Here is a 23,565-nt window from a genome sequence, read left to right on the forward strand (position 1 = left end):
AAAGCAGGACCTCTCTGTAAGGCACAGGGACTGGCACCACGGTAGGCAGATGTCTGCCAACAAGCAAGGCTGCCACCACGAGGCGACAGCCAAGGGCGACACACGCACTAGCTGCACTGCCTATCTGCTCTAATCAGACATAAATGCCCAAGAACATTCTACACAGTAACTAACCCACACCCTGTAAAGGAGTCACAAGATGGAGGCAGCCAGGGCCGCACTGCTGAGGCTGACACCTCTCTACGTGGCAGTGAGGTCCTTCCAAGGCTTAGTGGTCTTCTCACCTCACGGTCAGCTCCTTGTGTAAGAGCTGGGTCAGCAAAGACCCACTGCTGCTACAATGCCTCCCCTGGGCAGGGAACCAGGCAAAGTCTGCCCCTCCTCCTAAGGGCCCAACACCAGAATTCATTCTGGGGAACCAGTGAGTTACCTACCCGGCTTTCTGTAGAGCAGGGGAGGGCTACTCATAGAAACTCGGGTTTCCCTCCCCTGCAAAAGCCAGGACCAATGTCTTTAACCAGCAGATGGTGGCTTTCCCACAGCCACATAGACGGATGGAATCCCATCCTGGTCTTTGGCCTGTGCCCTCTGGCCCCTCCCCAAGGTAGAAAAGCATACAACCTGTGGTACAGCACAGTTGGACATTCAAGTGAGGATCCTAAGACCTCCTCAGGGCATAGAAACAAACAAACAAATCCAGCTGGATTGATCTTTATGAGCATGGCACAGCTGAACTCCAGAGAGAGCTGGTGTTTGACTCAGAGCGTGTATAGGAAGGACTGAAGAACATGGAGTAACTGATGATCAGCAGTGCAGACAAAATACAGTAGCACACAGAAAGGAAGAGCTCCTGCCAGACCTCTGGCGGGAGAACATGGGTGAGCCCGGCCGACAGCCCAGCTTCAAATCCTCTGTGAGACACAAGAGGGCGTGCTTTTCTCTCCCATTAGCCCACTAAAAGTAAATCCAAGTCACATGCCAAGACACATTATGATAATAGCTCTTTATTTCCTGACCCGAGCAATCTCCGCCCCACTTTAAAGCACCTCCAGGATAAGCACAAACAGTCCCCAAACTGCTGTCATGATTCACCGGCCTTCCCTCTGGGATGGCTCACCTTACCCTTTATCACAAAGGCACAGAAGTCACCTGAGACCTCAGTGTCAGCTGACTGCACGGGACACTGATGTGCAGTCCAGAAAGTGTTAAAGCACAGAGCTGCTTCCCAAAGACTTGTAGATTGATACTATAGTTTTAGAAGACTAGGCCAATACTGGCCCGACAAGGGATCTGACTTTCTGCAAAGGCTGTGTTGCATTAGCCTTTAACAGCAGAAATATGTATCCACTCTGCAAAAGCCTCTCCGAAATCTCCCGTCTGTGGCCACCCACTCACTTCCAGGTCCCAGCTAAGGACATTCTAGGTTTAATCTCCAGCAAGGGATGGTACCAATTCAACGTGTGGAGACATCTTCACCGGGATGGCTCAGCTGCAGCTGGGTCACAGCCAGGGACTGAGTCTGGGATGCTGGGGTCCTGTGCTGTCGGCTGGGAATCCTCATCATCTTCAGGCGGCTCTGGGCTGCCAGCGCTCTCACTGGTAAGAACCACATCCTCTTTCTTCTTTTCTCCCAGAACCTCCAGACCCATCATTCTGAGGTAATGAAGCCGCTCATTTTTGGGCACAAAAGTCCGGATAGAGGCCTTTCCCAGCCACCCGCACAGCACGATGGGGCAGCGGAGGGCATCTGGATTCCTGCCAAAAAAGAAGGTCCCGTGTAAGCATTAAGCATGCTGTTCGCTCCATCACCTTGCGATATTGAAACACAACCTCTGGAATAAGTTCTGTGCCCACTGCCCCATTCCTGCAGGTGTGCAGTCAGAGTTGTGATCCTGCCACCCTTAGTGCCCCTGCTGTGGGGAACTCCTGGAGGCAGCACTCTCGCCCTAGCCTCCTCGTAAGTCCTGCGGTGACACCATAACCAGCTCCTTCTCCCACAAGGCAGGCATACTCACGCAGAATCCGGCTCGTACTTCAGCACAACACTTCCCTTTGCTGGAAGAAAAGAGAAACAGACACATGTGACAAGGTCACACATGTGACCACAACTCCTAAGCAGGGATACAGGTGGACGAAAATCCTTTTCAATCAACAGGGGAGCCGGAATGGAGAAGAAGCATGAGGTGGAGAGTTAACTGGTCATTTCTCTGCACTCAAGGTTAACTAATGCCCCAACTCCTAGATGCAGCACGAAAGCTCCACCACCTCAACACAGGACAAGCGCCAGTGGGACCGCTCAGCTGGTCAAAGTGCTTCCTGTCCAAGCCTGAAGACGGCAGCATGAAGTTAAATCCAGAACCCACAGTGGGCGAAGGGAACCCATTTCTGCAGGTTGTCTTCTGACTCTACAAGTACACTATGCCTCAATCCCAGAGACAGATAAAAAGTAAAGTAAACCTCCACAGATGAATTAATGTGAAGTTCCTTCTCCTTCTCTGCTGAAAGGAGTGTTCTGCACTCTGCAGGCCTGTGACACACACCAGGGTGAGAAGAGAGTGCATGAGGCCAGGACAGCAGGGCACCCCAGTCTGAGCTGCACTCCTCAGCCACAGATGTGCTCAGGTCAAGGGGTCAGGCCCAAGTGCTTTATACTGAGTACAAGTAGGGGTTCCGTTTGGGGCACAAGGTGAAGGACCCTGTAAAGGGCTCAGGTCTTTCCTACAACTGGCACGGCACATCTCTAAGCCTGCCACAGTCTCTGTAAGGGAATCTCCAAGTGACTTACAATCCCTTTGCAGGTGACTGTCGTGTCAGCAGTTATTATCCTGCACTCCACCTGATCTCGAATGCTCTAACAACACTTGTTATTCCGTATTACATGCTGTGTAGCCAAGCATGACCTTGGATTTCTGATCTTGCTAAGTGCTGGAACTACAGGCATGCACAGTTCATGCAGGCTCTGGAGAGCAAACCCTGGGTGAGCATGCTAAGGGAACCCTGTGCCAACTGAGCATAGCCCCTGCCAGAGAGGATTGCTTCTCCTCTCAGTTTTCCTCAGTCCGTGACTAGTCAGATCTGAGGGTGTGGAACACAGAGGACTGACTGAGGGTGTGCTGCTGTCATCTGCGGTCCTCAGGAGTAGTGCAAGCTAACTGGTGTCTTGGATCCCTTTACGCACCGAGGTCCTTGACTTGACTGTAGGCCTCACTGCTCAGTTTTCTAAAGAATGGGTTCTCCTGGGTCAACAGTGTCTTCACATCTTCCATTGATACAGTGATGATTCTTGAGTTGATGAAAGGATACAATGTATATATTCCCTGTAAGAGTCAAGAAAGAGCACTGTGATCCAGGATTCCCTCTGCTGGGTCAAGGCTCCAAAGAAACCTAGGCCCTGGAGGAACTCAAGGACCTCTTAGATGCTGAACTTAAGTGGCACACCAGAAAGCCCCTCTCTGGCTGTTTCACATTAACCATGGCTAGGACTTTGAAATCCTATTCCAAATTACCTCCTGTGCCAAACGGAATGCACATTCAAACTCTTCACCACTGTTATTTCGACACCAGACTCTTATCCCGGTATTAATGACCTGTAAGTTAAAAATGAGATTCAACAGGAATTCAGGACAATCATTCACTGCTGCCCCTTTCATTATAGGCAGTATGGCTGCCTATGAGCAGCTTTAGAAAGGATGGACAGAAAAACAGTCCTTTTCTCAAACTGGTTTTCAGGAATCAGACCAAACTTCCAGTCACATCTATGCCCACAGCTCATTGCAACAATTAAAAGTTGAACAATGAAACACATGAATAAGCTGGACTCGTCTAGGTACGATGCAACAAGACAGGAGTGCCTCATGTTACTGCTCCGACGACCCAGGAGACCCAAGGCTTGACAGGACTGTTAGGAAGCACAGCCACTAGGCTGGCAAGCCTCAGACAGTGTCCAGGGAGAAAACAAAGAAGAAACCCCGGGACCCGCCCCTCCTGAGTGACAGCGCTGTGGTGTGCAAGCCCCGCCCCCACCACCTTCATCTTCTCGCTGTTGTTCAGCAGTACATTCCTCAGCTCCTTGGAGACCATGTAAAGCTGCCGCTTCTTTCCTTCTGTGGTTCGGGTTAACAGATTCATCCTCGGGAACGAAGGATCCAAGGCATAAAACTTCCTGTTAACAAAGCAGCGCTGCTAAGAGCCCGGCAGGCCACCGGGCCTCACCGCCTCACCTCCAAGCACTGCCAGGTAAGGGCAGTCACAAGAGCTGCTCTTCTGCAAACTGCTGTTCCCATGACCGGGAGGGAGCCCAGACCCCTAACCTGAGCCAAACCTTACAGCTTTTACAGTGTTCGCTTTGCTGTGTTCTCTGTGCAGGACAAGCACACTCCCACTCAAGCCTGCCGGCTCCTGAGTATCTTAGGTAAGAGCAGACCAGGAGCCTTGGCCGCTGCCTGACGTCCTGAGTGAGCTGAACCTACACTGGATCCCAGTTGTCAGTGCTTCCTGTCGCCTTTACCTCCAGATGGCTCTTCCTTTTCAGCTTAATGAAGAAGGCTAGTGTCTCTCAAGTACTACCCAGCTCTAAGGCATGACCGAGAAGAAGAGAGCCAAGTACCAAATACTAGCTGTCTGTGATTGGTAATGCCTTTGTTTTGCTACAATGAACTTTCTAAAGTGGGATTCAAATGGCGGGATCCTTACTCAATAGGTGGGAATAAAGGATCATCTTCAGGAATGAATACAAAGGGATCTTCTTTAAATCCAAACAACTTCATCTTCTTTGATGGAGGAGGGCTGAGGGGAGAAGAGGGAGAACGAAGGTGGTCAGCAGGTGTGACAGGGGCAGTCCGCACGGCAGCCTCAACCCTGACCGGAGTGCTGTCTGACCTGCAGAACACAACACAAGTGGTGCCGTGTCCTCATTCCCCTCAAAGTCACCATGGCTAGGCTCTGGGACCCCATTTAGCTATGAAGGAGGGCTATGAAGACAACAGACAGCCCTGCTCAGATGTCGCCTTCTTCCTCACCCACACACGCCATCTTTCTTCTCATTACTCTCTGTGTTCTCAGTGCTGTGAGCTGCTTCTGAGTCGCCAGCTCCAGTGACCATCTGACTTTCTGGCTCAGACTGCTCACTGGGATTTCCCTCTGTTGCCACAGAGGATGCCGTGGGCTCTCTGGCCTCTGGAGATTTACTCTGCACCTGTCGGAGGAACAAATTCATTTTCACACAGAAGTGACACACTTCGCAGCACTATATGGAAATTAAGACTATCATGTTCCTGTCAACCAGTTGCATGTTTTTTACAGCACTGGAAGACAAATATTCTCTTAAAAACATATTGCTTTTAAAATTTGCACTTTCAACAGAATCTGCAGGAATGGCTGACTCTCCAACAGCCTCACAAAGAACATCGGAGAGGCTTACAGAGCCTTCATGCTCTTAAGAACCCTGTGTCCGCACTGGGTAAGACACGGGTCCTGCAGGGTTAGGCTTAGACACATAACTGATTGTCATCTTAACAAGAGGGCTGTGAAAACTGTTCCAGGATGTAACGGGGAGGAGCACACACCCAGGGCTTCAGGAACTGGGATACAGAACTGGGGAAAGCATGATATACGACTAACTGGCTCAGAGTAGAAGCAAGTAGTACTGGAGCACACTTGCCTACCGCACAAGCCTTCTGTGGTTATAAAACGTGGCCAGGAATTGTTGTGCAATTCAAAGTCATCTTGGATTAGGACTAAAGCTACTCAGCTTTGAAACAAACAGAAAAGAACTATGAGTGGTCGCCCACTCAGCTGTCCCCGGCCCCAGCAGTGTGCACTCTGGGTATGTGCATCTTAGTGGCATTCCTGTGTCCCTACCTACAGCTGGTGGCTCTGAGCTGTTGCGAACAGTTCCGAGGCTGTTATGAGTGTGTTGTGCATACACTTGAGGTGCCTCTGGCTTCATGCTGTCTTAACAGGGCTTTGATCTCTCTTCCATTTTACTGTGGATATGTTGTTGTCTTGCTTTATAAAGTCTTTGTGTCATTTGCTGGGTTCCATGTTACCTCAGCTCTCTCACTCTGCCTCAGACCAAGTTTTGGGTATCCGGCCTGGCCTGTGTGAGTGAACATTGCGCCCTGCTGGAGACACACTCCTATGAGGTAGTATCTTACTAGTCAGTCATGCAGAGGTAGACACCGCTCACAATTAAAGCCACAGACCGCTGTGCTGTGTCTTTTCAGAGGCAGCAGGCAAGCAGCCTCTCTTGAGGCTGTTGCTGTGACTTGGATTTGGTTTTTAACAGCTTGTGCATGGAGGTAGGGAAGGCTGTTGTGTCACAGCCTCCCAAGACGGCTCGCAGATGGGAGGGAATGTCTTCTTCCAGAGCAGCTCTTACTCTCTGGAGAGTGAAAGTGGGCAGAATGGACCTCAGGGTGCAGGATCAGAATCCACAGCCCGCCCACCATCAATTTCACCCCTTCCAACAGCTGTTAAGTAAACTGAAATGCAGCTCCCTTTCTTTAAGCTCAGACTTTAACACCCTCAGCCCTCAAAACCTCCACTTTACTCTGCATTTGAAATAAATTAACTCTTCCAGGTTTTGTCTTCTGTTACCACTGACCTTGGGCTGACGTTTGTTCCAGGGCATTGGTGCTTTCTTGACCAATACTGCCACAAAGAACCCTCCGGTATTCTGATGATGGGGTAGTATTCGAAGGCTACAACAGTACAAATGCAAAGTCAGCCAAATGATCCAAAACTGTCCCTTTGGTATTAGTCTGCTAAGGTCTGATCTAGCCTTACTGCAGACACTCGGCCCTTCTCACAGAAGAGCCGCATATCCTCACTGGGAAGCCCATGGAGGGAAGGAAGGGGAGCACACAGACAGAGATGGGAAGGTAGAAGTGATGACCGAGGCTCACTACACGCTGTCTGGAGCTGTCGGGATGAAGCCACCGCGCTGCACAGTGACTGCACATCACTGAAGGACGGGCAGAAGGCACATGCAGCGTCCAAACAATGAACTCTGAGGTCGAAACCTATTCCACTGTTTGTAAACACTGGTGCTGGCAAACAGGGGATGCCAACCTCATCGACCTGACAGCTGATCCCTACTCTACAGCCCACAGTGCGCAGACTTACCATCGCTCTAGATGCATTGCCTGCAGATTTTCCAGGTCCTTAGGTGGGAACATGGTAGGCCGGATTTGTGTATGCCTGCCCTGGGGAACCTCATGCCAGTCTGCAAACCACTGCCCGTCTCTAGTCATGACCTGTCGAACAAGAGCAGCAGCACCACCACAGTGAAGAGCACACTGGTACCCAGGGCAAAGTGACTGCCCCACATGAGTAACCTGCACCCCAAAGTCCAGGACCAACATCATCATACCCACTGACTAGGTCTCCATTTTGTTTTTAAAACAAATCTCAGATTGTTTTGTGAGGGGAACCATTTTGATTTATAAACCAAAATTGAACATTTTTAAAAAACACACACATTTTTTAAAAAAGGTATCAAGGTCATATTTATGGGCAGGAGAGCAAACCCAGGTTCCATATAAGGAACAAAAGCAGGAAAAAAACCCTGTAATTATAGCATTTGTCTTTAAATAGGATCTGCGAGTAGAATCTATACTGTACAACATGTGATGCGTTGATTCATAATGCCCCAACACAAATGTTTCTCTTTGCTGTGGCTCTTTCAAGGTGTCCCTGGCCATCACAGATTACCTTCCACTGTGAGACTCCAGGCATCCACTTTAGTCCTGGCAACTCAGCAGATACGTCAGCAAGCTCGAGAGCGCCTAGGAACACACAGAAACAGGCAAACAGCCCATGAAGGTTGGTGCGTTGTGCCCAGTCAAAGAAAACCCCGGAAGTCCACATGTCAAAGTGCATACACTGCAGCTATACTCCTAACAATGTCCAGAGAAGGCGAGTCCCCAGAGGAAAGGCAGCTGAGAGGAGGACGGGAGTGAGAGCCAGTAGTATAAAGAACCTGCCTGGGGTGAAAAATGGACTCAAACTGGACTGTGGTGACAGACTCAGCTAAATGAGTTTACTAAAGTCATTTAACTACATTCTGGAAATGCAAGCTGCTAAAATACAGGTATTATTAAATACAGGTATTTAAAGCTGTATGCATTAAGTTCAGTCACTGTCCGTTTGCCTCCCACAGCTACTATTCTGAGGCGGATATGTTCTACACACACATTGGTTAGGTGATCTGTGTCTTCGTGACTTTTTGTCTAACAAACACCCCAGAAATCATGTTCAATTATAAATGTTTTCTAAAATTGCCCATTGGGTACAATGCGGCAGTCTTACAGCAGGGCAGCTGTGAACATGCTCTGGTCCTGTGGTCTACAACAGTGAGACTGTAAGAAGCTGTACAATGGAGCCATCAGTTAGCATTTAATCAGCTACCAAAACGAACTTGAAACAAAGCCCCTTGGAGAGGTAAAGACACATCAATTAACTGTAAACCAACAAAAAGACCCTCAAGGGGACACTTGCTAGGGGAACCTTCCACAGAAGCAGTCTGCTCTAAGAATCTACCTCCTTCCAAGCAAACACAAAGTGTAGACACCGGATCTCTCCAGCATCTAGAAGCAGAGTGTTCCCCAAGTCAGGCAGGAGCCCACCCCACCTGCAGACTCCATGGCTGTGAGCCATCTTTCCCCCAGTGTGTCAGCTCTGAGCACCTGATGATAGTCCCTGATTTCCCTGCACCTAAGTACTCTGTGCACTTTTTGCTGCTCCATTTTCTGTTTAAATCTTGTGACTGGGACCAAATGCCAGGCCCGACACAGAGGAATGCTCCTGTCATCATCAAGCCCATGCTTCAGGTGAGTTGGGCGGCACTTAGCACTCTAGTCAAGGGAACTGCTCACCAAGCAACCAGTCACGTTTTATATCAATAAAAAGCTCCAGAGTGTGAATCCCTCACATCCTACAACTACCTTCAAAGGGTTCTGCTGAGGACCAATCCCAAGAACCGTCCATGCCAGTCAAGGACTGTCGAAAAGGAGCTCCTGTGAGGCTCAGGCTGGCCTTAACTCGGTCAGTCCCTCTGCCTCCCACTCCCTGGTTGACAGCACTTGGCTTAAGTGACAGGAAGAAGCTGCCAATGCTAAGTATGCTGACTGCTTCTCACGGCTCTGGGACTAGGCCGTCCTTCTAGCGATCAGAACCCATCTTCCTGAACGTCAGCTGACACAGGAAAAATCTGACCAAGTTCAATTCTTATCACTTGACCCAGAGTGCCTGTGGGTATGACATCATGATAATTTCCTTCTCTGCGTGCAAAATAATTGTTCCAAAATCTCATCTTTACTAAGGCTACAGTGTAAGAATCCAACCTATCAAATGTCAACCAAAGGACCAGGCTGAGGGCTGACTGCACAGCACAGCACAGCCAGAGCGGAGGCTCCCCTAATGCTCGGATGGCAGGCGGTGGGTGCTGAGCCATGGAAATGTGAGTGAGCCTTCCACTTTATGTCTAACTTCCTCCATGCTTGTGAGGACGGCACTCTGGTAGACTATGATATCAAAACATGGAAAAAAAACCTACTGACTGCTTGAAAAAACTCTAATACTGGTTAAGTTAATGGCAGAAAGCTAACATTTCAGCAAAAGGCTGAAAATGAAGCACTTTTTTTTGGGGTGAGGGGTGGGGGTTGTTTTTTGTTTTTTTGTTTTTCGAGACAGGGTTTGTCTGTGTAGTCCTGGCTGGCCTCGAACTCAGAAATCTGCCTGCCTCTGCCTCCCAAGTGCTGGGATTAAAGGCATGCGCCACCACCGCCCGGCCATGAAGCACTTTTAAAAGCATTGTGAAAATGCTGTTTTGGAATACTGTTAGAAAATGCTGCCTGTCTGATGTCTCAGTGGAACTCAGTATCTTAAGACTTTACAGCAGTGGGACAGGCACTAACAATTATAGGTCAGCCAAGGACATGTTGAACCATGTGTTAGGATGTTCAATTGACATCACCACAGAGTGGCCTGGTAACTCCTCAACACAGGAAGATGTACTACAACATCCAGCAACCCCCTTTCAGATGCACACCCAAAGCATGTAAGCAGGACAAGAGACTAACACCATGTTCACAGCCCCACGTTCACAGGAGTTCAAAGAAGAAATCCCAGTGCCTGCCCACTGATGACCTGGTAAACAAGACAGGACTGAACAGACAACTAGGTAGAGCTCGGCTTACACAAACAAGGCAGTCACGAGAACACAGCTACGGCATGGCCCACCTACAAGAGAACCTACAGTCACAATTCCAGAGACAAAAGCCAAATGGTGGCAGAGGAGAGACAGACACGCACCTTCAAGTTCAGTTTTGCAGGAGGAGGAAGTGGGGACCCTGGTAAAGGCTGCACAGCATCAATCGGCCTCACACACTGCACACTCACAGATAAGCTCTCACTGGGGATCACTCTACCCGTCAAACTCTGACATAAGCCAGTGTATACGGGCCTAGCACAGTGACAATCAATCGTTTTGTCAGCAGAGAAAGATGAGCACAGCTTTATGCTCAAGTTTTCAGGCTCCAAGCCAGCACTTCACGGAATATGTCGAACACAGCCTAGAAGCCCACCTTTAAAGTACAGCACCTCACTTTAAAGAGTTACAGGACAACTGGTTAAACACACGCAGTGGTGAAGACCTGTTCCCCTGCTCACGGCCCCACGCTCACCCTCGCTCTTCTCCAGCAGAGCCGCTATCACGGCTTCATCCTCCACGGGGTTCAGGGAACACGTGGAGTACACCATCCTGCCGCCTTCCGCCAGCTGCTCAGCACCTCGAGTTGCAATCCGAAGCTGGAGGCTGAGGGTGGACTTCGGGTTAACATGACACCCAACCCCAGAACAGAGGCTGCGGAATACCTGCTTACCCCTTACATACAGGGCTTTTATGGCACTTTTACAATAAAAACAAAGCAAATACCTCTCGGGGTTGCTAGTGAATTTAATGTAGTCTTATATAAGCTGTATGTTCATTCCAACATCTATTTTTAGCTTTTTTCCCCAGTCTGTTACATGCTTCCCAATAGTTAAACAACAAAAGTATAACATATTTGGAGAATTTCTCTACTAAAAAATCTCCAAATTTATTGAAATATGTAGTTTTCCTGTGAAAAACATAAAACCTTTTCTCCATTTTACAAAACCAGTAATTATATAAACAAAGTACTTACTGAATTATTTGTAGTCAGTTTATACTAGTACACTAGACCATCCTCTACACACTGAAGAGCACATGCTTTTCATGTTAAAAGACAAAAAGACCACCAAGCTCTACAGAGAGCCTGAGGTGCCATGCAGGAGGGTCTGCGGAGGACTCGGCAGTTAGGAGCACGGATCAAGGACCTGGGTTTGGCTTCTACCGTCATATGGTGGCCCGGGAACATCCAAAACTCCAGTTTTCTGACCCCCACGGGCACCAGGCACACACACAGTGTGCACATACACATACTGAGGCAAAACAAACAACACGGAAGAATGCCACACACCAACACTGCCATGCTCTGAACATGGACAGATGCTGCTGTGAGAAGCCCAAAGTGAAATGGGTGTAGAAGGCAAATAAATATGCATCATGACCTAGAACAGGCCAGCCTTGAACTCGAAGAAATCTGCCTGCCTCTACCTAAGGGCTGGGACGAAAGGCATGTGCCAGCACACCAGCTCACAGTCACTACCATTACTTAAATAACATTTTAAAGCGACGGTTCTCAACTTTCTTATGCTGCAACCCTTTAATATAGTTCCTCATGTTTTGGTGAACCCCAACCATCAAGTTATTTGGTTGCTATTTACTAAGTGTAATATTGTTACAGTTGTAAACATCTGATATGTATCCTAACAGCGCCATAACCCACAGGTTGAGACCATTGCTTTAAAATCTTAAAAGACACTTGGTGGTCAAACTCTCATGAGGCAACTATTAACCATGGCTCCCGTTGCGCACTGGTAGATGGTCTGCCTGTCTCAGTCTAAGCAGTTCACTTACCCATGGAGCTGCAAGCTGTTTAAAGTAGTCCACTTCTTCCAGACATCAATGTTTTTTCTCATTGTGCCATCACCGCTGGAAAGAAGATATTTAACAAGTGAACCCTACCCAGGTCAGACCCAGCTAAACTGCAAAGCAGGTATTATAAACACTGACTAGTGCAACTCCATCCTCACAGAAGACTTTCTTTTTCAGCATTCAGAAAACTACACTTTTCATTCAAATCCAAAAGCAAGTAACAGGAACAGAAAGCCTCATCTGATTCCGAAGAGACTGCTTCCACGGAGAAGTGCTGGCTGCACGTGATCAGATCCACAGTGCTCTGCTGCAGACGAGTGCTGCGTGTCTTTGCAGAGTATGTGAGAACGAGAGCCAATGGCAAACAAATTCATTTGCTCTGCATATACCTTACATGCACAGGCTGAAGATAAGGACGCGCCACTCTGAATAGGCAGTGTTTTGGTTGTGACTTGTTAGTGACTTGTTAGGGTGTTAGGGTGTGGAATTGTTTGTGTACTCGGAGATCTGCCAAGGACTCAAAATGCTTTGACTTTTAGGAAAACTTTACATTTCACATTAGGGATATTTAGACTATTACCAGTAAAATTAATCTGTATACCCAGGAATTAGGACCTTGCATAAATGCTACTTAGAAATCTGGTTAATAATACATTTAAAAATCAGTATTATACTAGCAAAGGTTTTGTCACAGCAATCAATTCACTCAAGCCAATTTAATCCTTCTATAGTTTTTTTCTATGCAGCTAAGTGTTTCTCACTTTCTCCTTTGATTTGATAAAAGGTATCACACTTTGCAGGCCAGACGCCATCTCCCCAGCCCTCGGGGTCTGCCCTGCTCTAGCTCATGGCTCCACAGAGCTTCAGTTCCACAAGACAGAAAAGTCCCCATACATAAGCCCTGCTTTAAATGACACTGGCTGAATGACAGACAGGGCTCACATGGTAGAAACTCTACCATAACTTCAGGAGTTTCTTTAGCTTATAATCAAGAGTTTGTAAGGTTAACTTATTTTCAGGATATAAAAATGTTTTCTAAGACCATATGGGTAGAAAACATGGGACCCTCACAGTTAATCAGAATATTATAATTAAGGAAATAAAGAGAGAATTCATGACTCATGTATTTATTTTTGAAGCTCCATACAGAACATTAAAAGTTTTACTTGCCGCACTGTTAAAGTGGGCATGCTTTTAAGTTTCATGCTATTCTGAAGTATAAAATTTCCATCCATTTTAACTCAGCCAAACTTGGTGCTACCATCAACAAGTCAAACTAAGTGCTACTACAAGCAGTAACCGTTTAAGAAATGGAATCTGCTCAGAAGAGTTGTCCTGTACACATTGATAGTTATCTCCGCAGACTCAGCTCTCATTCCCACCACTCTGTCCTGCCCAGGCTACCACTCGGCCTCACCCACCTCTGAACTGGTGTCTAACAGGACAGGGTCTTTCCTTATAAGACAGCCACTCAGTCATTTCACAGAATGTTTCTACACATAAAGTCTCATTCTCTAACATTTATGCCATTAAAATTGAAGTGCCAGTACACAGTTAAAATGAGTTTCACAAAGGTGAAATTTTTTTCACTGAATTAACAAACTTTAGTAGAAAACTGACATTTTTATATACATGCTCCAAGAGGAACTTAAGGTGTGTGTGTGTAGATTTTACATTCCATCTCTTCTTCTGGAGCTGTTCTGACCCTTCTATACCCAACGCCATGCTGAACTGTTCCACAACTAGCTCAAGACTCTGGTTAAGCTAACATCCTCCTCCATCCCCTGGCCTCAGTAACTGTGCGCACATAGTGTTCATGTGCTACTTTGTTTAATCTAATCCACGTGATTGGATTTCCTCATAGATTCTGGGCATTCTGGCCTTTTAATAATATAAATACCTGCAAGGGACATCACATAAAATTCGATCATAGAAGAGAATCTCTTTCCTTCCGTCCACATCTACTGTAAGTCTAGGGATGCTGGATGCGTCATGGTTTACCACCATGATGCAGGGGCTGCTCAACCTTTTGGCCTGATGGACGAGCAGATAGCAGCGCTTGTTGTCCACGTCATTTGCGATTATAAATCCCTCTAGGAACATAAAATTGTAGTCAGGAGAGATGCAGCAGAAGCAGACTCATCCCCTGAAACAGACAACCAGAACCTCTGGGTCGGCAGGTGAGGGGAAAGCTTGAGACCTCAGACCTCAGAACAAGACTTCATAACAAGGGGAAGGAGCAGACTGTTGACTGGGCAGTTTATAGGCTCCTGAACCTCAAAACTTCAAGACTCATCTGTTAACAGCAATTTACTTGGTGCCAACTCTTGTGCCAATAGCTTTCCTATGAATGTTATTGAAATTGGCATGTGGCAGGGCTCTGCTCTAGAATGACAATCTGGCCTGGGGTAAGGTCTTGTCACCTGGGCCCATCATCTAGTTCTGGGACATGATACCCAAGCTCAGAACCACCCCAGGAAGTTTCCCAAGTAGTGCTCCTGCTCACTCCTGGTTCCTCCCATACTCTACCACAAAAGACAGAATATGCTCAACAACATTTACAACCAAGACTACGCTTCACCACAGCGAGGGACACAAGACGTCAGGAATACAGAGAAGAAACTGTTCCTGCCAGAACTGGGGTCTGGGGCAGCTGCTGAAAGCCAGCAAACAGGACAGCCCAAAGCTGGCCTGACCAACACTAGTACTCCTGCTCCACACTCTCAAGACAGACGGGAAACTGCAGAAATGTCCGCCACCACCTCATGAGCATCCTGCAGCCTCCCCACACCAGTGCCCATCACATCCCACTTCACATACGGCATCCAATGCTGCCACAACCCTCTCTTGAAAGTGGGGCACCCAAATGGAAGGGGCTAACAGCGATAACCAAGAACACCGTGCAACTGCTTCTCACCTACTCACGCGCTCAAACACAAGTCTGAACGATATGCAGGCCCACTGCCTGTTACAGACAGACATAGGAATCTATCAGTCTGACTGTGCTGGTTTGAGAACTCATCATCACAGTGTGCTACCTTCAGTTCACAGTCATAGTATCATCACTGCCCAGGAAGCAGGAAAGAGCAGGACTTCTCCTTGACCACAACCCAAAGTAGCTTCCCTGCCCCACAGTGATTACCTGGAAAGGGCACACTCATGTCTGCATGCAACATTTCAATTAACTGTGTGGTCTTGGATCCAGGGGCTGCACACATGTCTAAGATCTATAAAAACAAGCAAACAAACAAACAGACATGTATCACTTTTTTTTTTGGGTGGGGGAGCGGTTTCCAGACAGGGTTTCTCTTAGCCTGGCTGTCCTGGAACTCACTGTGTAGACCAGGCTAGCCTCGAACTCAGAAATCCGCCTGCCTCTGCCTCCCAAGTGCTGGGATTACAGGTGTGCGCCACTACTGCCCGGCCAGACATGTATCACTTCTGAAAAACTTTAAGAATCTGCATTTGACCTCACACCAACTTGTGAGTCATTCTAATACACTGACTTGCATTCCAAGACCTAATCCAAACTTCGACCGGATGGAGAAAATGTTCCCTGCTCATAAAACCAAGAAGTCATGCAATGACAGAAACACAGGTGTGCACAGGACTGAGGACAGATGCTGCTGGGAACTGTGGAGTCAGAGGTGAACAGGAGTAGCCCAGTGTGACATGACAGTGAGGGTCAGCTCCAGTGTGGGACCACTGCATTTCTTTTTCCTTCTCCTCATCTGGAAAATGCAGTAATGGGATGCATTCTCAGAGGATCATGTGGTCACAGCAAGCCACCAGATCACTCATAATCAAAGAACAGTGCTCTGCACTAATGAGCACCATGGAGCCAATGTGATTTAGACAAAAGGATCATTCAAGTTTATCTGTATAGTTAATTTGTTAACGTTAAAAACAAACTTGAAGAGCCAGGCAGTGGTGGTGCACGCCTGTAATCCCAGCACTCTAGGAGGCAGAGGCAGGCGATTTCTGAGTTCGAGGCCAGCCTGGTCTACAGAGTAAGTTCCAGGACAGCCAGGGCTATACAGAGAAACCCTGTCTCAAAAAAAAAAAAAAACAAACCCAAAACTCGAAGAGTGGAGAAAGTTATGTGCAACTATGTGTACTGTAAGACACAAGACAAAACTATAGAAACCAAAGCCCTATGGGACAGGCTAATACTGCGAAGGCTTCAGCAGAGGAGTGCACACTGCCAATCCCTACCCACCCTCCCGTCTTCCATCTGATCTGGCACACTACCTTATGATGGGGCTCCACATTGAGCAGCAGTGGGGGAATCATGCTGACAGCCTCCTGGCGACTGATGTTTCCCTTGAGGGGGAGAAAACAGCAACAATAAGAAAAACAGCATTTCAAATCAGGAATGTATCAAGTGTAATAGGAAAAGTCCATGTAATCTTACAAAGAATAAGCAAATCTCTACTATGACAAAATGGTCAGTGAGAGGAGATTTTTTATACCAATCAATAGTCGCTTGCTACCTAAAGATAATTAAGAACTCAGTAACATCAGGTTAGACTGTCAGGTATGATACTGGAGGTTAGTCCCACAGTCCCGTTCCTCTTAAGCACAGGAGTTGGGTGAATATCCTCAAGGGTGGTCAACCCTCCTTCCTCACATGTCCTCTATCTGCAACTCCCCCCCCCCCATCATATCCACTTCCTAGAGCTAAGCAACTCCTTGAAGAAGAAACCAGTCATCAGTTACTGATCCTATCTTTATCTTTTGGGCAGCTAATCAACACCCTCCTGTTGTGTTCACAAGATCCAGGGCCTGAGAGCTGGCTGGTAAGACTCATTCAGATGCCGACAGGGAGCAAGAGGGCAGTACTGCCTCAGTCATAACCCTACCAATACAGGGAACATGCAGGCTTCTCATAAAAGCTACCTGCTTCTCAACTCAAAACACTTGCCATGCATATGACAGTCAGACCTGACATCCAGGCTTGACATTTCCACCTGTTATTATGTCTTGAGTTTCTGGTTTCATGTCAGCAGTGATTCTGTGGCACCTACCTAAACTGATTCACTCACCTAGGCACACTGACTTAAGCTTCTGATTTATCAATGTAACTCTGCTTGCTTCTAAAACTCTGCAGTTAACAAAGCCAGCTCTGTTCAGCTGCTCTCACTGCCTCAGCCCTGGGAAGACCTCGAAGCCTTTCTTCCAAGCAGTCACCTTCCCTCACAACTTGGGTCTCCATTACCACCGAGCTGCCGACTGCACTGGCCGCGACCCAGCCTGTGCTGTAGTCAAAGTACAAACTGGATGATCCCTAATGGTTTGCTAGCCTTGCAGTCAACCACCAACCTAAATAAGAAACTGGGCAGAGCACAGCACAGGCAGGACATGCAGCTTTCAATCCTTACTACCCAGGGAGGGAAAGTCAGGCAAACTTATGCTCTTTACCTATCGAGACAGAAAACCTTCGAGGTAAAAAATGGCTAGTAGTTGGAACTGAACTAGATCCAACCTTCAAATGGGCAACGGTGTCAGTGAATAGGGAAGCAGAGCATTTCTAAAGCTTGGTGAACAAGAGGCCGATCTATCCAGTGGCAGAGAATGAGTCACTTGGTCAGAAAGAGGTGGACAAGAAAAGGACGGGAAACCCCAAGTAAAATGTGAAATTAAAGACTCCAAAAGAAAAAGGAGAGCTAGAGTGCACTTATCCAGCTCCACATGAATGGACAGGAGCTGTACTGGGACACCTCTAGGCTACATACAGTTCAGTGACTGAAGCTGCTCAAACCAACCTAGAAGGTCTGCACCTACGAGAATTACAGCTGCACTTGGCTACATGTATTTGGCTGCATTGGTGTACTGGCTAGTTTCGTGTGTCAACTTGACACAGGCTGGAGTTATCACAGAGAAAGGAGCTTCAGTTGGGGAAGTGCCTCCATGAGATCCAGCTGTGGGGCATTTTCTCAATTAGTGATCAAGTGGGGAGGGCACCTTGTGGGTGGTACCTTTGGGCTGGTGTTCTTGGGTTCTACAAGAGAGCAGGCTGAGCAAGTCAGGGTAAGCAAGCCAGTAAGAAACATCCCTCCATGGCCTCTCCATCAGCTCCTACTTCCTGACCTGCTTGAGTTCCAGTCCTGATTTCCTTTAGTGATGAACTGCAACATGGAAGTGTAAGCTCAATAAACCCTTTCCTCCCCAACTTGCTTCTTGGTCATGATGTTTGTGCAGGAATAGAAACCCTGACTAAGACAATTGGTAAAGGTTCAATATAGGGAAAATACAATAGGCAAGATATAGTAAGATAAAGTGTGATGCCATTACAAGTAAACTAGACAACTTCCACAGTCCACTAAGTGGCACTAAAATCTTGGACATGGTATGTGTGACAGTTCAAGTGAACACACATCTAAGGAGAAGGAGCAGACCACACATTAGTACTCTGAGTGACAGCCTGGTTCTACGCTCAGATTCTACAGCCATGAGAATTCATCAAGCTGACAACAGAGACAGGTGAACTCAATCACAGGAAACCAAAGCAGCATCTCCTGCGGCCAGCGCCAGCGTGATCAACAGCACTTCTCACTGCGGCCCCAGTGCCCTCACAGAACCCACTTACAGACTCAGTCTCGCTGACCAGGAACTGATGAAACTTTGCCAACAATGGGGACTTCCTCAAGATTTTCCGACTTAAATTTGTGTGCCAGGCAAGTTCTTCAGGGTACCTAAAGACGAAAGATATTGACCATTTTCATACAATAAGGCATGAGTAGCAGGGATTTACACGTTTGACAAATTCCTGATTATGATTTTGTAAGTCTATTTTCTATTTCTGTACAAAGCAATCCTATAAAGCAACAAAAGAGCTTACGTACAAAACCCACCCCTACACCCCCTCCCATTGTTGGAAACCACGAATGCACTCGGTTTTAACGAAGCCTGTTATCAGCTATGCCGAGTGAAGAATGAAGCCTCCTGCCATTTGTGCCACTCTGAGGACATTCCTTCTTTATGTCCGTGATCGGGACAGGTGTTATCTACACCTGGCCTGTACGAATTCACCTACATGCAAAGGCAGGAATGACGGATGGCCTTGGTACGACTCAATACCCCACTCACCAAGCCTACTCAACCCAGCATCAAACGAAGCAGGGCAGACAGTGATTAATCTCTGTGTCGGTGCTGACTGTTATACCTGAGACAGGACAATGAATTCCTATAACGATGTAGGTCATGAAGGTTCTATATATCTCTGTAGTCACAGTAACAAGTGGGAAAATGAAATCAGGCTGACTGGAAAACAGCCAAAATGACAAATTTGAAACTTGGAAGTGACATAGAAAAACTGTTCTTGGCATCTTAAGACCCTGCTTAACTGTTGTACATTAAGATACTTCTGATAATTTCTGCCTAAATTGTGAAAATGAAATTTTCCATGGATGCTGCACACAGCACCCTTCTACTCACTCATTTTGGACAGATCTTTGATTTATCAGGCAATTAAAAACAACTGCAATAGTTATTCTGTTTCACTAGAGGTAGTTACATGGACGCCACCAGTTTGGAGTCCTTGTGTGGAATTTGGCAAATCTTCTGTACAGTGATTTTAGTGTCTGACATCCAGTGCTCAAATGAACCTGTTGTGCTTAACTATGGTAAGAATATTGAGAATCCAAATAGCCAGCGAAAAATAGCAAGCTATAGTCCATGATTAAAAAAAGCATAAAAGATTGCCTAAAAACAAAATACAACATCAATATATAAATAGCCAAAATGCAGACATGGTGGCATAGGCCTTCAATCCTAACAGAAGAGGGGACAGTGTCTCTGAGTTCGAAGCCAGCCTGGTCTACACAGAAATTTCCAGCCCGCCAGTCGGTGGTGGCGCACACCTTTAATCCCAGCACTTGGGAGGCAGAGGCAGGCGGATTTCTGAGTTCGAGGCCAACCTGTTCTACAGAGTGAGTTCCAGGACAGCCAGGGCTACACAGAGACACCCTGTCTCAAAAAACAAAAACAAAACAAAACAACAACAACAAAAAAACCTTCCAGACCAGCCAGAATTACATAATAAGACTCTGCCTGGAAATGAAAAAGCATGAAATAATTAAAACCTATAGCTATCAGAAAAAACTTATTTAGCAACTGCTTAAAATATTTTTGTGAAAATTCTACCTCAAAATCTTAAATATGAAACCATAGTAAGAAATTTCTCAAAGTTTATGAAGAGCATCTGAGCTGTTACTGAGCGTTTCAGGTATTGAACATGAATGAAATGCTAGACCTCTGGTGCCAGGAATCATGGGTAAGGAAAGGGCTGTCCTGGGTACAGGAGTGGGTACAGTAGAAGGCTGACTGAACCTGAGCATACAGGCAGGCTGCGCTGGGAAACACAGCCACAGCAACCAGGGAGGAGACTGGCACGCAGAGCTTGTCTTCCCTTGGTAAGGGCAGACATCTACTCTGAAACTGTGATGTGGAAACCTAGGGATGTAAACAGAAGTTCAAGAGGCCACTCGGGAACATCAAAGAGGAGGCTGGACCCCAAACCAATTAACCGAACTCATTAACTGGGAGCCATTTATGAATATGTAGACACCAATCTCATGTTGATAAAAGCACTATAGAAATGAACACTAAGATGCTTGAAAAGAGGTAGATGATGGGGGCTGGGGAGATGGCTAGGCGGTTAAGAGCACTGGCTGCTCTTCCAGAAGTCCTGAATTCAATTCCCAGCAACCACATGGTGGCTCACAACCATCCATAATGGGATCTGATGCCCTCTTCTGGAGTGTCTGATGACAGCAGCCACAGTGTACTCACATACATAAATAAATCTTTAAAAAGAAGCAGGTAGATAAGAGCTTGAGGCTACCCTTGTCTACAGAACAAGTTCCAGGACATCCAGAAATCCTCGGAAAACAAACAAAAACAGACGCTTGAAAACTACAGCCAGGCTCTTTATGCCAGCAGTGACTGAAGAGCCCTGAAGTGCATTCAAGGGTGTTGGGGCCCTAAGAACACCCAACACAAGGACGCGTTCTACACCCACCAGCTTAGCGGCTGAGGAACTTCAACTTTCTGTCCGTCTACCTCCAGGTCCTCCAATTCCTTAAAGTACTTGTTCTTCAAGCAATGGAGAATCTCTTTTGCGTGGCTATGAAAAAATAAGCAAGTTTCGCAGTAATCTTAAAAAGGTGAGTTGGTGATGTTTAATAACTTTAAGATTGCAAGTATTTTAAATGTAAAGCCAATTCTGAGAAGATGTTCCATAATCGTCCGGGGGTGTGCAGACTTTTTTTTTTAAATACCGTGACCCCGTGAACATCTAAGAAAGCAACACAGTTGACTTTCTAATTCCCTCCAGTTCACTGTAGTGTTGGACCACAGGTTGGACACACCTTACAAATAAGGTAAACGCAATTCTGCATTCTGGCCCAGAATGCCATTCATTTTTTAGTTGCCACAAGACTTGCAGATGATGCACACTGATGGGCGTTGAGAGGCAAAGTTTTGTGCTGCTCAGATGGACCCATCAGCTCACCCATTCCGCCCCCCCCCCCAAGTCTTTCCCGGGTTTCGTTTTCTACTCATATTCCAATCTCCCACCTACAGAGCCTAAGCAATCGAGGCTGCTTCTGTGCACTACAGCTCCCTCTCCAAAGTCCCCAAGTCCACACCTCTGAAAAGACACACCAAACTAACCTCTTGTAACCAGTGATTCTCAACGTGGCTGGGAGGGGCTCTCGGAGTGAGTCCATGAATTGGTCCCATTCTCCCTCCGGCACGATCTTGAGCTCCTGATAGTAGTGCTCGAAGAGCTTGTTCTCCTTTATGATCTCAGGATATCCACCTTCCCAACCCTGACAGGAATGACAGGTGAGCAAAGCTCCGACACCCGCTAACCTGGCCCATGAGCAAGCCTCCCACGCGCGAGCCCACGAGCCTACCGCCTGGTCACGCTTTCTGCCACCGTTGTTGCCGTCTTCCTCGCCCTCAGGCTGCGGCGGCTGCTGGAAACGCCGGCTCCGCGCCCGTCTCCCCATGGCCCACGCGGCTGCACACGCGGAGCGCAAACAGCGACCCACCACACAGCAAGCACGCTGTACTTCCGGCTGCATCCCGAGGACCCCGCGGCTGGGTCCTAGTAGGAGCAGTCAAGAAATATGCCTGAGCCGGGCGGTGGTGGCTCACACCTGTAATCCCAGCACTCTGGGAGGCAAAGGCAGGCGGATCTCCGAGTTCGAGGCCAGCCTGGTCTACAGAGTGAGTTCCAGGACAGCCAGGGCTACACAGAGAAACCCTGTCTCGAAAAAAACCAAATCCAAAAAACCAATATATATATATATATATTGGTTTATATATATATATATATATATATATGCCTGAAAAACACAACCTGCCCCCGCCGAAAACTCACGCGAGAAAAGGGCAGTATTCCTACAGAGAAAGTGTTCCCTCAAAACCACCCCAAACGGCCCTGAGCGTGAATCTCTCAGTCTTACATGGAGACTCAGGCACCTGCATGGACGACCTGATCGTGGCGCGTGCGCAAAGAGTCATGGAGTGTCGGGCGATCAGTCGCTGTCCTGACTCGACCTTGGAAGGGCGTGGTTGCAGAGTTGGGCGGAGCGAGATTCTGTTTCGAGCGAAGAGGCGGGGTCTTTGCTGCGTGGGCGGGACTTTATGAGTGTTGCAAGGCTCTGGGGCTCTGCTGTGGCACTGAGGGGGCGGAGCTCCGGCTGCACTCCTTGCGACCCAAAAGAGCTCTGGGCCAATGGGGTAGCTCTCCAAGATGGGGTGGGGCGGGGCTCTAGACTAAGGTGCCCTCCCCGAAAGGGGCGGGGCTCCCATGTGTGGGCGGGGTTTTGCCCAATCGGGCTCTAGTTTGGATTCCTGGCGGGAGGGTATCTTCTGGTGGTGCTAGCCCGCGGTCCTGTCCCCGCCCGAGCAGGTGGCTCGCCCCTCCCCTGGGCAGGTACACACTGCTGTAGCGCTGGCCCTTGTGGGCTGCTCTGCGCCCTCCTCCTGGGCTTATATGTGGCTCCACTTGGACACTCGGGCATGGAGCACGCTGCTCGACCTCAGCGATGGAGTTGGATGAGTTGTGCCTGATGGACGCGCTGGTCTACCTGGAGGGTTTCATGGCCCTCGTGGCCTTCGTGGGGCTCTGGTTGGTGGGCTCTTCCTACGGCCGCTACTCGTCTCAGTGGCCCGGCCGCCGAATGCCCGCGCGACCTGCCTGGTTCCTACAGGAGCTGCCCTCGATGGTGTGGCCGCTGTACGAGTGCATCCGTCCTGCAGCCGCGCGACTGGGCCACCTGCCAAACCGCGTCCTGCTGGCTATGTTTCTGATCCACTATGTGCAAAGGTAAAGATCTTCCCTCCTGCGCTCGCTCCCGAGGAACCCGCAGCTCAGAAACTTAGTTCCAAAATGCAAAGGATTGTCTAGAAAGGAAGGTAGAAAGGACCGCACAAAAGTGGTGGAAGTCCGTGTCTGGTCAGGGATAGTGGCACAGTGGTCCGGATTTCTTCTCTGGACATCAGCAGACTCCGCCCTAAGGAGTAGCTGCGAT

At 47.9% G+C, this 23,565-nt stretch overlaps 2 protein-coding genes across 2 annotated transcripts in view; one reads left to right on the top strand and one right to left on the bottom strand.

The window, feature by feature from the left end:
- Nucleotides 1-988: 988 nt before the first annotated feature.
- On the bottom strand, nt 989-22,566 carry Nsun2 (NOP2/Sun RNA methyltransferase 2). Its single transcript, XM_052159671.1, has 20 exons — nt 22,495-22,566; nt 21,940-22,133; nt 21,695-21,852; nt 21,042-21,146; nt 18,609-18,714; nt 16,271-16,342; nt 15,162-15,246; nt 13,920-14,112; nt 12,002-12,076; nt 10,686-10,816; nt 7,714-7,787; nt 7,126-7,256; nt 6,605-6,701; nt 5,019-5,194; nt 4,693-4,785; nt 4,027-4,162; nt 3,507-3,587; nt 3,179-3,317; nt 2,016-2,055; nt 989-1,755 (listed from the first exon to the last, which is right to left on the bottom strand). Exons 2-20 carry the CDS (start codon nt 22,108-22,110, stop codon nt 1,473-1,475), a joined length of 2,346 nt encoding a protein of 781 aa, XP_052015631.1. The 5' UTR covers nt 22,111-22,133; nt 22,495-22,566; the 3' UTR covers nt 989-1,472.
- A 296-nt stretch (nt 22,567-22,862) lies between these two features.
- Srd5a1 (steroid 5 alpha-reductase 1) overlaps nt 22,863-23,565 on the top strand; it is a 40,743-nt gene continuing 40,040 nt past the window's right edge. The window contains exon 1 of the mRNA XM_052159956.1: nt 22,863-23,360. Coding sequence (XP_052015916.1) covers nt 23,080-23,360 — 281 coding nt within the window. The 5' untranslated portion in view covers nt 22,863-23,079. The remainder of the gene's footprint in view (nt 23,361-23,565) is intronic.

The sequence above is a fragment of the Apodemus sylvaticus genome, chromosome 16 (assembly GCF_947179515.1).
Source record: "Apodemus sylvaticus chromosome 16, mApoSyl1.1, whole genome shotgun sequence".
Lineage (NCBI taxonomy): Eukaryota > Metazoa > Chordata > Mammalia > Rodentia > Muridae > Apodemus > Apodemus sylvaticus.

Bases quoted from the DNA above. Each gene is read 5' to 3' on its own strand.
- Nsun2 (XM_052159671.1), bottom strand. From the start codon at position 22,110: ATGCAGCCGGAAGTACAGCGTGCTTGCTGTGTGGTGGGTCGCTGTTTG. The intron at 21,853-21,939 runs GTAGGCTCGTGG...CATTCCTGTCAG, and splicing joins GCAGAAAGCGTGACCAGGCG to GGTTGGGAAGGTGGATATCC. The intron at 12,077-13,919 runs GTATTTATATTA...TCTTCTTTCCAG, and splicing joins TTATGTGATGTCCCTTGCAG to CGGTGATGGCACAATGAGAA.